We start from the raw sequence: 14,372 nt of genomic DNA, 5'->3' as shown, positions 1-14,372 counted from the left end.
TTTCAGTCATTCATTGTGATGATTTCTGTAGTGTCACTTGAGAGATTCTTTGAATGAATAAAGAGTATCCTCCAAGTGTATAATTGCTGGTTGATTCTTTTAACTGATGTTCAACAAAACTATCTCAATCATTACTTACACAATCATAAGTGTTAATGCATATGATTAAGCTAACCATAATATTAACCCTTCAACAATCGTTTGTTTGTATGACATACAAAATGTTGTCCTGTTCTTGTAGTCTGGCTATTTCACTTTAAATATACAAAACGGGAGTTTTAGGGGTGAGTTTGAAATTTACATGAGTCCTTGAACTCGTGTTTTTGTGACCAATCAGAGCAGAGTGGGCGTGATTGCTTGGACGAGACTTCTTCTCATCCAAAACAGCACATTTTAAGTGGGCGGGGCTTAAGCATATTTTCTAATGAAAATATCTTTATTAAATGAGAGTTTTGTGCAAAAAGAAACATACTGATGAGAACAATAGAGGTCCTAGATCAATTTAAGAGACACTTAAATCAGCACATTAGACTTAAGGCCTGAAGACAATGACACTGTGACTCGACGAAGACGTCTTGCCGGACAAAACCAACAAAACCAAGACCAAGGGGCTGCAGGAGGCGCCATTCTAAAGCCCATTAATACTGCTAATACCGAAAACTCTGACTCAGACAATGACGTGACCAAGACAAAACCAGAGAAGAGAAAAATTAAACCTCTTCCCCGAGACCAAAATTGCAGAATAACTAGAGCTATGAATAAATTGACTCTAAATGAAAATGAAACGTCAGAGGACGAGCACGTTGATTTCCTACCAAGTCCAGATTTGCATTTTTGTAAAAAAGAAACAGCTGACGTTCAAAAACCAACAGCCCCCAGTCTTTATCAACGTAGCGAATCCTTAAGCAGGACAAGCTAACCAACACGCTACAATGAGAGTGTTCAGAACTTGGACTCAGGCTGACATTAAAGAAGTCTGCAAAAGCATAACTGCCCCTACTGATAATGTTGATGAATGCATCAACGACATGATGATGAGTCAGTACCACTTGAATGGTGCTGAGTTTCAACAAGTTGTGATGCAAGTTTGCGGTATAAAATGGCAAGCGATCAAGGGAGATTGGGTCCTGGTCACTTTCCAAGAAAATGGCATTGCTGTTCCAGTCTCGCCTCAAGATGTACTTCCTGGCCTGAACAACATGTGGGCCAGAATACGAGAGGTTTTCAGAAAACGAACTGATTTCTCTGAAATACATCACTGCAGACAAAATGACATTGAATCCAGCGAGGATTTCAGAATGAGACTCCGCAAATGCATCATTACTCACACAAATTTGAGAGAACTCAACGAGGCTGGAGAACCACATCCAGCACTCGAAGATTTGACCAAAACACATCTGATCAACAATTATCACCCAGAAATTGGCGAATGGGTGAGAAAAAACTTTGTTGGCTTTCCATCATCCACTGTTAACCAGTTGATGGACCAATTAAAACACAGAGAAAGGTTCTTGAAAGATGAAAAACGTAAAATAGAAGAGAAAAAGACTCAGCAAGTGTACTTTATATGAAATGACAGACCAAGAGGAAATTTCAATTCACGGCCTGAGAACAGAGGCATATTCATCCCAAACAAAAACAATGTCCAGATGGAAGCTTCTATTCACTCCTCCTGCCCTTCTGATATTCCCCCAGAATACTGGAAAGATCTTCAGTATGAATTAAATGACAGACATTGGTGGCGGTTGCAGGATGCCTTGTTAACCGTCGATCAAACGTCTCCCCAGATACGCCCAGACATCAATGTTTGTGTTAACGGTCAACCCACTCTTGGTTGATACTGGCGCAGACAAAACTATTTTAAGAGACACAGCTCTCAGCAAATGGTTTAACACAGCAAATTCCCTATAGTGAAACTCTCACCTTTGAGTTTGAAGGACACTTTGCGAAAGGGGCAGCTATTTTGTCACATACTTTCATATCCTTTTAAAAACTTGTTTTTTGTTTCATTTTTTCACTACTAATTCCGTTTTGATTTATTTCAAACGAATCTTTAATGAAAGTCAGATTTAAAATGTTTATATGTGTCGACAGTCTAAATATTCTTGACTGTGTTGAAGTACATATTTAGGCCGTTAGATGGCAACAGAGTGAACTAACAACGATGTCAGAAGAAAAAAACTGTCCCACGTGACTTAGTGGTAAACAAAGGATCTTCACTCTCCTCCATTTTCTTCCACCAGAACACACGGAAGCAACTCCACCAAACGGAGATGGAAACCTTAAATCCAGGTACTCACATATATTTGTATCTAAGGTGGGAATAATGACGTTGTTGAAACGTTGTGTACGTCATTAATATGAGACGGTGTGGAACATGATATCATGGCGCAAGAGGTCGTGGAAAAAGGTGTGTAAAATAATGTTCAGGTGTTTCAATAAAACAATATAATGGCTGCATTTATGAATCACGACACAATAATATTGTGACAGAGATACTGTAACTTTATAACATATTACACGTGAAATCAATAGAGCTACAGTCTATTAGTATTGTTTATTACAACCTTCGTGCTGACTTGAATGTAAGTAAGTAAGTAATTTAAATTTGTATAGCGCTTTTCCAGACTAGTGTCACAAAGCGCTTGAACAATCAAAACAATACTACTACTATATACTTAAAAAACAACACTGGGACAAACACAGGATTCTCAGAATATCAAGGAAAAGCCTGCATGAATAGAAATGTCTTGAGATGTTTCTTGAAGGAGTCAGTAGATCATCAAACAGAGAGGGAGAGGAAGATCGTTCCAAAGCTTAGGAGCAACAGTCTGGAAGAATTTCTTTCCTCTGGTCCTGAACCGTGTGCGTGGAACCATCAGTAGATTCTGATCCACAGACCTCAGAGCCCGAGCTGGGGTGTAAGGCTGGATCAGGTCAGTGATGTAAGGAGGAGTCTGACCATGAATAGATCTGAAAGTAAGAACCAGAATTTTAAAGCTGATCCTGAAAGAAACTGGAAGCCAGTGAATTATTTTCAGGATCGGAGAAATGTGAGTTCTTCTAGTAGAGCGGGTCAGAATTCTCGCTGCAGAGTTCTGTATCAACTGCAGGCGAGACACTCCTTGTTATTAAGACAAGAAAACAAACTGTTACAATAGTCTAAACGAGAAGAAACAAACGCATGGATTACAAGCTCCAGATCATTCTGTGACAACAAGTTTGGAGATTTTTCTCAGTTGAAGGAAACAGTTTCTGGTCAGTTTTCTGCAGTGTTGAACAAGAGACATGTCTTTGTCAAATACAACACCCAGGTTTTTCAGGTTTCTGATGACACCGAGTCACTGAGAGACGAGCAGATCCTTCAAAGAGAACAGCAACGGTCACACACGTTCATCTCTGTTGTTAAAGCCGAAATAAAGAACAGGAAATGAAAAGATCTGACCACCACTCGTTGAGGTCCGTGCAGACGGCAGCACTGATGTGTTGTCACACGCTTCAATAAGATGAATGCTGACCAAACATCGAACACGTCCGATGACGTGGGAGTTCCCGCGAGCGACTGCTGCTGCGGGTCTCATCCTGATCTGAACCCCAGATCTCCTTCTCGATCATTTGTGGAAATAGTCCGGTACCCGATAGATCATCCGATATTCCACAGAGTCTGTGTCGATGAGAAGGGGAGGAGGAAACAGACTCACGGGACGTTGGTAACTGTCGCGAGTGTCAAACTCAAACTATCAAAGATAGATGCTTTTATTTATCTTTGTAGAGAAATTCACAATTCAAGCAGTAAAAAAACCAAAAAAAAAACCTGAGATATACAGAAAGATGAGATGTGTACAGTAAACTTTTACTCTAAAGTTGAGGCAGGAGTGAAGTGTCGTATATTGATCTCCCCGAGGCTTCAAAAGAAAAGTAAACATTTCAAACAAAGATTATTTTGAGCAATATTCAACTAAGATATTATTACAAATGGACATTATGTGCATTAAATGAATTTAGAGTGATTTGTTCTACCAGCAGATTTTAGAAAAGCTGAATATTTATGAAAGTAATAATTTATTTAAAATGAAATTAATGCATTTTACTGGTAGTTGTACCAAGTAAATGATTCATATAATTATTTTATAATGCCTTAAACTGCTGAGTAACAGCAACATGTAATGCATTACAGGCTCAGTCACCTTCTAAGGATGCTTCCTGGGTGTCTCTCTTCCAAGGTGTTCTGGGTAAAAAACGGAGGTTTCTCAGCACTGAGAGATAATGTAATATGACAATATTATGACGTGCGTGATAACTTTTGAGTAATCACTGACTTGTGAATTATAAATGTATAACGCGTATATAACACGTCCACTGATACAACACCAACAATAGTTAATACATATTTGATTGGTCAGTGAGTCGGGTGTGTTTGTGTCCCTGCAGATGTCCAGCAGCTGCTGGTGATCAAAGAAGACGTTGAGGGACATGAGGGCTGTTACAGTCTGATTAAGGAGGAACAAGAACATCATTTTATTAAAGAAGAAGTTGAGGAACGGAAGTGCAGCTACAGTCCCAAAATACAAGAGAAAGAAAAAAATCCCTCCCAGTTCTTCCACACGCCTGTTGATGTGAAGAATGAATATGAGGATGTCACCAAAAACCTGACTCCTCAAATTAAGGCAGAAGATGATGGAGACAACTGTGGAGGACCAGAACCAGCGAAATACTTGCATACACCTCTCCGTCCTGACCACCAGAGGGGGCTGTCTTCTGAATCGGACACTGATGACAGTGAAGACTGGAGCGAAACCAGTTACACTCAGTCAGGTTCAAACTCTGTGGAGAATCCAAACGTTCATGTCGGTGAGAAGGAAGATGATGATGAGTACAAATCACTGATCTGCTCTGGATGTGGGAAGAAATGTTCTTCAAAATCTGAACTGAGTAAACACACAAAAGACTGCTGTCAAGAACCTTTTAGTTGTTCGTTTTGTGGAAAATGTTTTTTAAAGAGGAAGACTCTGAACAATCACAAGAGAATTCACACTTTAGAAAAACCTTTCATCTGCACGCAGTGTGGTAAATCCTTTACTCAGACAGGGAGTTTAAAAAAACACATGAGAACTCACACTGGAGAAAAACCTTTCATCTGCTCACAGTGTGGTAAGTCCTTTACTCAGACAGAGAGTCTGAAGAGACACATGAGAACTCATACTGGAGAAAAACCGTTTACCTGCTCGCAGTGTGGTAATTCTTTTACTGCCAGGGGGAGTTTGAAGATACACATGAGAACACACACTGGAGAAAAGCCTTTCATCTGCTCACAGTGTGGTAAATCCTTTACCCAGACAGAGAGTTTGAAGAAACACATGAAAACTCACACAGGAGAAAAACATTTCATCTGCTGGCATTGTGGTAAATCCTTTACTCGGAGAGGGACTTTTGTGACACACATGAGAACTCACACTGAAGAAAAACCTGTCATCTTTCCGCAAGGTGGTAATTCTTTTACTTGGAAGGAGAGTTTACAGAAACAAAGGAGAATTCACACAGGAGAAAAACCTTTCATCTGCTCGCAGTGTGGTAAATCCTTTATTCGAAAAGGGAGTTTGAAGACACACATGAGTACTCACACAGGAGAAAAACCTTTTCCCTGCTCGCAGTGTGGTTATTCTTTTGCTCGTAAAGGGAGTCTAAAGATACACATGAAAATTCACACAGGAGAAAAACCTTTCACGTGCTCTCATTGTGGAAAATGTTTTCTCCATAATGGGAATCTGAAGTCACACATGACAACTCACACAGGAGAAAAACCTTTCACCTGCTCCCAGTGTGGTAAATGTTATAAACGTGGAGATTATTTGAGAAATCACATGAGAACTCACACTGGAGAAAAGCCTTTTGTCTGCTCGCTGTGTGGTTTATCTTTTTTACGGGGTGATTATCTTAGAACACACATGAGAACTCACACAGGAGAAAAACCTTTTACATGCTCTCTGTGTGGTACATCTTTTAGTCAAATTGGGCATCTGAAGTCACATATGAGAACGCACAGAGGAGAAAAACCTTTTATCTGCTCTTCTAACTAGCCTCAAAACCCATTTTTATCCCCTGGCCTTTTAAACCAGCATGGGACTCTTTACTTGTTTTATTTGCTTGTATTGTATTATCTTAGTGTTTTTAACTGTTCTTATTTTAGGTGATATTTTCATGTTCTTGTACAGCACTTTGTGTCAACTGCTGTTGTTTTAAAGTGCTCTATAAATAAAGTTGAGTAGAGAAGAGACTTCAGTTTTGGTACGATAAGTACACAGAAATCCACTCTGTGTGAATGGTCAGAGACCATAGGTCTTAAAATATTCTTATTTAAACGAAATATTATTAGAAAGACCAAAAAGCGTGTGCTTAGGGATCACTGTTGAAGTAGACTCAGCGCAGTAAGTTGAATAATGTCTGGTCGACTAGTAGGTAATTTACTACTCAAGGTAGACTAATGTGCCTGACCTTGTACAGTTATCTAAAGTAGTTAATTACGCAGAATAAGAGTATAGCGCTGGGAAAATCCTTGCAAATAAAAACTAGCAGTAAGGTGACATCTAAGATAAAACGCTTTTAAAAATGACAAAATAGAAATTTATAAATGGCTAAAGTTGTCTAGAGGGTGTGGAGGGAGTTCAATTAACAGATACTGAGAAAAGAAAGGCCAGAAAATTAAGTTGGAAAAAGAAGATCACAGGCATTTCGTTGTAAAGAAGCCAATAAGATGGTGGAAGAGAGAAAGAAGAGGTGAAAAAAGAGCAAAAGAATGTCAGGAAGGAAACAAAAAGATTGTTGTTCATGATGAGACTCTGGCTGAGGTTATTCAGTACAATTTGATCGGCAATCTTACTGCATCCAGTGACTTCTAAGAGAGCAAACATTCATTTTTGATTATACCAAACATGCAGAGAAAATGATAAGTGATAAAAATTGAAGCAACAAAGAATGTCAATTTTTCCGTTGTGGACAGTTTGGATGGTGACAGACATTTTCTATCAAGGGAGAGGCCATGGTAGATTTATGATTTACTCCTCACGTAGAAGATACCCAAATCTGGGGAAGGGAAGAACACAAAGAGGAAAATACAAAAAATATGGAAACTATTTGTATTTGCCACAAACCAGGTCACAGGGAAAGACGTCATCTGATTAGGATGCCTCCATGACGCCCCACTGGTGAGGTGTTCATTCAGGGCAAGTCCCACCGGTAGGAGAACCACGGGGCAGACCCAGGACGTGCTGGAGAGACTATGTCTCCCAGCTGGTCTGGAAACACCTTTGGGTCCCCCGAGAGGAGCTAAATGATGTAGCTGGGGCGAGGAAAGTCTGGGCTCCCTGATGAAGTTGCTGCCCCCGCGATCTGAACCCGTATGAACGGAGGACTATGAATCAAAACAAAACAATCATAATTAAATGAACCAGGGAGTCTACTCTGCAGGAAACACAATAATACATGAATTTGAACTGGATTAACAGTTTATGTTCCTTAATTTGTTTGTAAAATGTTTATATTATACATACAGAGTTTTTTAACATGAATAATTATTTACACAGTCAATCAAGAGCCTGTTAGGAACGTCCTAAGAGAATAAAAATATGAATCAGTGATAAGAAGCGCTGAGTAGTCATGACAAAGTGACGATTTTCTGATCATCTATGTGCTTAAATAGAAATTGTGGCTCACCTGTGCAACACACACACGTGTATATACACTTGTAATATTTATAAAACAAGTAGTTGCTGCTTTCTTGCACATTCATTTGATGGTACTTTAATATAAATGTATTCTCGAGGGAGGTGGCTCCGAACACATGATCATATAAAGGAAATTGGCTTTTGCTGCTTTTTAAAAAAAAAAAGTGATCAATTTAATATCCACTCGTTTAAATACAAACACTTGTGTGTTACCGTTTGATCATTATTGTGTCTCGGATGTGAACTTCTCAACATGATAATACTGAGAGGTAAGACACTTGCTTCTGTCCAACAGTAAGAAACAACTCATGATATATATTCATCTTGCGAGTTCGTCTGTTTCTATTTTGGCCGCTAGAGGTCATTATCAAAAGAACATGTTGTCAGGGCAGGAGCATAAAGACTTCTACCTGAATCTGAGGAGGAAACTGATGGACCACATCAAAGATCCTTTACTGTCAACGTCTTTAACTAAACACTGATCCTTTTGGTCTGTGATTCATACTTTCATATCCTTTTAAAAACATATATTTTTATTTTTTTAACTCATTTAAATTTGATTTATTTCAAACTAATATTTAATGGAATTCTAATTGAAAATGTTTATATGTGTCGACAGTCTAAATATTCTTGACTGTGTTGAAGTACACATTTCGGCCGTTAGATGGCAACAGAGTGAACTAACTACGACGTCAGAAGAAGAAAACTGTCGCACGTGACTTAGTGGTAAACAAAGGATCTTCACTCTCCTCCATTTTCTTCCACCAGAACACACCGAAGCAACTCCACCAAACGGAGATGGAGACCATACATCCAGGTACTCACATATATTTGTATCTAAGGTGGGAATAATGACGTTGTTAATACGTTGTGTACGTCATTAATATGAGACGGTGTGGAACATGATATCATGGCGCAAGAGGTCGTGGAAAAAGGTGTGTAAAATAATGTTCAGGTGTTTCAATAAAACAGTATAATGGCTGCATTTATGAATCACGACACAATAATATTGTGACAGAGATACTGTAACTGTATAACATATTACACGTGAAATCAATAGAGCTACAGTCTATTAGTATTGTTTATTACAACCTTCGTGCTGACTTGAATGTAAGTAAGTAAGTAATTTAAATTTATAGAGCGCTTTTCCAGACTAGTGTCACAAAGCGCTTGAACAATCAAAACAATACTCAATAAAATATATACTTAAAAACAACACTGAGACAAACACAGGATTCTCAGAATATCAAGGAAAAGCCTGCATGAATAGAAATGTCTTGAGATGTTTCTTGAAGGAGTCAGTAGATCATCAAACAGAGAGGGAGAGGAAGATCGTTCCAAAGCTTAGGAGCAACAGTCTGGAAGAATTTCTCTCCTCTGGTCCTGAACCGTGTGCGTGGAACCATCAGTAGATTCTGATCCACAGACCTCAGAGCCCGAGCTGGGGTGTAAGGCTGGATCAGATCAGTGATGTAAGGAGGAGCCTGACCATGAATAGATCTGAAAGTAAGAACCAGCATTTTAAAGCTGATCCTGAAAGAAACTGGCATCCAGTGAATTATTTTCAGGATCGGAGAAATGTGAGTTCTTCTAGTAGAGCGGGTCAGAATTCTCGCTGCATAGTTCTGTATCAACTGCAGGCGAGACACTCCTTCTTGTTAAGACATTAAAACAAACTGTTACAATAGTCTAAACGAGAAGAAACAAACGCATGGATTACAAGCTCCAGATCATGTTCCGACAACATTTCCCTAAGTTTAGAGATTTTTCTCTAGGAAACAGTTTCTGGTCAGTTTTCTGCAGTGTTGAACAAGAGACATGTCTTTGTCAAATACAACACCCAGGTTTTTCAGGTTTCTGATGACACCGAGTCACTGAGAGACGAGCAGATCCTACAAAGGGAACAGCAACGGTCACACACGTTCATCTCTGTTGTTAAAGCCGAAATAAAGAACAGGAAATGAAAAGATCTGACCACCACTCGTTGAGGTCCGTGCAGACGGCAGCACTGATGTGTTGTCACACGCTTCAATAAGATGAATGCTGACCAAACATCGAACACGTCCGATGTCGTGGGAGTTCCCGCGAGCGACTGCTGCTGCGGGTCTCATCCTGATCTGAACCCCAGGACTTTCAATATCAGAGCCCTGATTGATATTAAAAGTCGGACGTGTACAATGTAAAAAGGACCGGAGAGAACACAGGACGAGCAACTAGAATACAAATGCCATGTTAGTGTTTAATCAACAATCAAAGATTAGATCTTGGCTTCAAAAGAAAAGTCAACGTTTCAAACAAAGATTATTTTGAGCAATATTCAAATAAGATATTATTACAAATGGACATTATGTGCATCAATAAAGTTTTACCTTACCTTACCTTACCTTAAATGAATTCAGAGTGATTTGTTCTACCAGCAGACTTTATGAAAGCTGAATAATTATGAAAGAAATCATTTATTTAAAATGAAATTAATGCATTTTACTGGTAGTTGTTCAAAGTAAATGATTAATATAATTATTTTGTAATGCCTTAAACTACTGAGTAACAGCAACATGTAATGCATTACAGGCTCAGTCACCTTCTAAGGATGCTTCCTGGGTTTCTCTCTTACAAGGTGTTCTGGGTAAAAAACTGAGGTTTCTCAGCACTGAGAGATAATGTAATATGACAATATTATGACGTACGTGATAACTTTTGAGTAATCACTGACTTGTGAATTATAAATGTATAACGCGTATATAACACGTCCACTGATACAACACCAACAATAGTTAATACATATTTGTTTGGTCAGTGAGTCGGGTGTGTTTGTGTCCCTGCAGATGTCCAGCAGCTGCTGGTGATCAAAGAAGACGTTGAGGGACATGAGGGCTGTTACAGTCTGATTAAGGAGGAACAAAAACATCATTTTATTAAAGAAGAAGTTGAGGAACGGAAGTGCAGCTACAGTCCCAAAATACAAGAGAAAGAAAAAAATCTCTCCCAGTTCTTCCACACGCCTGTTGATGTGAAGAATGAATATGAGGATGTCACCAAAAACCTGACTCTTCAAATGAAGGCAGAAGATGATGGAGACAACTGTGGAGGACCAGAACCAGTCAGCTACTTGCATACACCTCTCCGTCTTGACCACCAGAGGGGGCTGTCTTCTGAATCTGACACTGATGACAGTGAAGACTGGAGAGAAACCAGTTACACTCAGTCAGGTTCAAACTCTGTGGAGAATCCAAACGTTCATGTCGGTGAGAAGGAAGATGATGAATCCAAATCACTGATCTGCTCTGGATGTGGGAAGAAATGTTCTTCAAAATCTGGACTGAGTAAACACACAAAATACTGCAGTCAAGAACCTTTTAGTTGTTCGTTTTGTGAAAAACGTTTCTTAAAGAGGACGAATCTAAACAGTCACAAGAGAATGCACACTTTCAAACCTTCCATCTGCACGCATTGTGGTAAATCCTTTACTCTGACAGGGAGTTTGAAGAAACACATGAGAACTCACACTGGAGAAAAACCCTTCATCTGCTTGCAGTGTGGTAAATCCTTTACTCAGACAGGGAGTTTGAAGAAACACATGAGAACTCACACTGGAGAAAAACCCTTCATCTGCTTGCAGTGTGGTAAATCCTTTACTGTGAGAGGGAATCTGAAGAGACACATGAGAACTCATACGGGAGAAAAACCGTTTACCTGCTCGCAGTGTGGTAATTCTTTTACTGCCAGAGGGTGTTTGAAGATGCACATGAGAACACACACTGGAGAAAAACCTTTCATCTGCTCACAGTGTGGTAAATCCTTTACTCAGACAGAGAGTTTGAAGATACACATGAGAATTCACACAGGGGATAAACCTTACATCTGCTCGCAGTGTGGTACATATTTTACTTACAGAGAGAGTTTGAAGACACACATGAGAACCCACACAGGAGAAAAAGCTTTTTCATGCTTGCAGTGTGGTCATTCTTTTAGTCGGAAGACGAATCTAAATAAACACCTGAAAATGCAAATCTGTTCTGGGCTAAAGAGATCTGGCTCACAGATGCAACCTGGAAAGAGATTGAAGATAGACATGATATCAAAGCCAAACTTAACAGAGAGACCGATGACAACAACAAGAAACACCTCCGACAGGACTACTAAGAAAAGAACAGGATTGTCCGTAAAAGCTTAAAGGGACAAGAAAGCACAAAAGGAAGAGCTGGCCAATGAAGCGGAAACAGCAGAGATAGGAATGCTTAGGAACTGTACAGAATAACCCGTCAACTGTCTGGGGAAAAGACAACACAAGTCGGCCTATTAGGGACAAGCAGGGGAACCTTCTCACCAAAGAGTCCCAGCAATTGGAGCGCTGGAAGGAACATTTTGAAGAGGTCCTCAATAGACCCACAAGTCACTGAAGAAGCAGGAAAAGACCTTAATATCAACTGTGGAAGAATAAGAGAAAATACGGCAGGCTATCAAAAAGCTGAAGATGGGCAGGGCACCTGGGAATGACAATATCCCACCTGATCTACTGAAAGCAGACACCAACGCTACCCCTGGTATCCCCCATGGGCTTCTAAATGACATCTGGGAAAAAGAGGAGATTCCCACTGACTAGAAGGAGGGGTTAATCATCACAGTGCCAAAGAAAGGGAATCTTAGTGAATGTAAAAACTGGGGAGGCATCACGCTCCTCTCAGCCCCCAGCAAAATCATCTGCTGTGTTTTCCTAGACAGAATTCAAGAACCACTGGACAAAAGTTTCAGAAGAGAAGAAGCAGGTTTCCATAAAAACAAGTCCTTTTCAGATCATATTGCATCACTCAGAATAATTGTCGAACAATGCATTGAATAGCAGTCATCGCTGTTCATAAACTTTCTCGACTTTGAAAAGGCTTTTGACAGTCTGGACAGAAACATCTTATGGCAGCTACTTCATCACTATGGAATACCAATAAAACTGGTCAACATCATCAAATGCATGTATGATGGAGTCACAGGTCAAGTCGTCCCAAATGGTAAGCTCTAGGACACCCTCCACATAAAAACAGGAGTACGCCAATGTTGCCTACTGTAACCCCTTCTCTTCCTTATCGCCATCAACTTGGTCATGAAGATGTCAGTAGATGGTCAAAGGACAGGAATAAAGTGGAACCCTTTTGAACAACTGGAAGAACTCCATTTTGCAGATGACCTGGCTCTGATCTCAGGATCACATACACACATTCAATAAAAAAACACCAAACTACATGTACTTAGTGAACAGTTGGGACTCACAATAAACGCTGGGAAGACCAAGGTCATGAGGCTTAACACCAAATCCTACCAACCAATCACAATTGAGGAGAAATCCCTGGAAGATGTAGTTGAGTTGCCTCCAGGACGCCCCACTGGTGAGGTGTTCGTTCAGGGCGCGTCTCACCGGTAGGAGACCACAGGGCAGACCCAGGACGTGCTGGAGAGACTATGTCTCCCAGCTGGTCTGGAAACACCTTTGGGTCCCCCGAGAGGAGCTAAATAATGTAGCTGGGGCGAGGAAAGTCTAGGCTCCCTGATGAAGTTGCTGCATCCGCGATCTGAACCCATATGAGCGACTATGAATCAAAACAAAACAATCATAATTAAATGAAGCAGGGAGACTACTCTGCAGAAAACACAATAAAAACATGAATTTGAACTGAATTAATAGTTTCTATTTGTTCATAAAATGTTTATATTATACATACAGAGTTTTTTAACATGAATAGTTATTTACACAGTCAATCAAGAGCCTGTTAGGAACGTCTTAAGAGAAAAATATATGAATCAGCGACAAGAAGCGCTGAGCAGACAACGTGACGATTTTCAGATCATCTATGTGCTTAAATAGAAATTGTGGCTCACCTGTGCAACACACACACGCGTATATACACTTGTAATATATATAAAAGTTCAAGTTCTTTTATTGTCAAATATGCATGTATTAAGACATACAGCATAAATTAAATTGTGGTCCTCTCTGACCCACAATGCAAAACATGAATACAGTAATGAAGACATTCAAGAAAATGAATAAAAATTAAAAATAACCGGCAAAATGAATTAAATAATCAACAGTTTGCTGATATCTTGCATATTCATCATGTGATATTGTTTTTATAGAAATGTGTTCTCGAGGGAGGTGGCTCTGAACACATGATCATATAAAGGAACTGGCTTTTGCTGCTTTTAAAAAAATAATAAGTTTAATTTAATGTCCACTCGTTTAAATACAAACACTTGTGTGTTACCGTTTGATTATGATTGTGTCTCGGATGTGAACTTCTTAACATGATAATACTGAGAGGTAAGACACTTGCTTCGGTCCAACAGTAAGAAACAACTCATGATATATATTCATCTTGCGAGTTCGTCTGTTTCTATTTTGGCCGCTAGAGGTCATTATCAAAAAAACATGTTGTCAGGGCAGGAGCATAAAGACTTCTACCTGAATCTGAGGAGGAAACTGATGGACCACATCAAAGATCCTTTACTGTCAACGTCTTTAACTAAACACTCATGTGAACATTTTGGTCTGTGATTCATACTTTCATATCCTTTTAAAAACATATATTTTTAATTTTTTAACTAATTTGAAGTTGATTTATTTCAAACTAATCTTTAATGGAATTCTAATTTAAAACGTGT

The 14,372-nt window shown here is 39.4% G+C and overlaps 2 protein-coding genes across 2 annotated transcripts; both read left to right on the top strand.

The window, feature by feature from the left end:
- Nucleotides 1-2,220: 2,220 nt before the first annotated feature.
- Nucleotides 2,221-6,102, top strand: LOC148087679 (uncharacterized). The gene is made up of 2 exons (XM_087790343.1): nt 2,221-2,292; nt 4,432-6,102. The coding sequence occupies exons 1-2, from the start codon at nt 2,274-2,276 to the stop codon at nt 6,075-6,077; spliced, it is 1,665 nt and encodes a 554-aa protein (XP_087646469.1). The 5' UTR covers nt 2,221-2,273; the 3' UTR covers nt 6,078-6,102.
- Nucleotides 6,103-8,499: 2,397 nt separating this feature from the next.
- On the top strand, nt 8,500-13,277 carry LOC148087678 (uncharacterized). Its single transcript, XM_087790363.1, has 2 exons — nt 8,500-8,538; nt 10,547-13,277. Exons 1-2 carry the CDS (start codon nt 8,520-8,522, stop codon nt 11,893-11,895), a joined length of 1,368 nt encoding a protein of 455 aa, XP_087646489.1. The 5' UTR covers nt 8,500-8,519; the 3' UTR covers nt 11,896-13,277.
- The last annotated feature ends 1,095 nt before the right edge of the window (nt 13,278-14,372 follow it).

Source organism: Callionymus lyra, chromosome 1 (assembly GCF_982586985.1).
Source record: "Callionymus lyra chromosome 1, fCalLyr1.hap1.1, whole genome shotgun sequence".
Lineage (NCBI taxonomy): Eukaryota > Metazoa > Chordata > Actinopteri > Syngnathiformes > Callionymidae > Callionymus > Callionymus lyra.
Note: the sequence above shows the minus strand (reverse complement) of the source record. Positions and strands in the feature narration are given on the sequence as shown.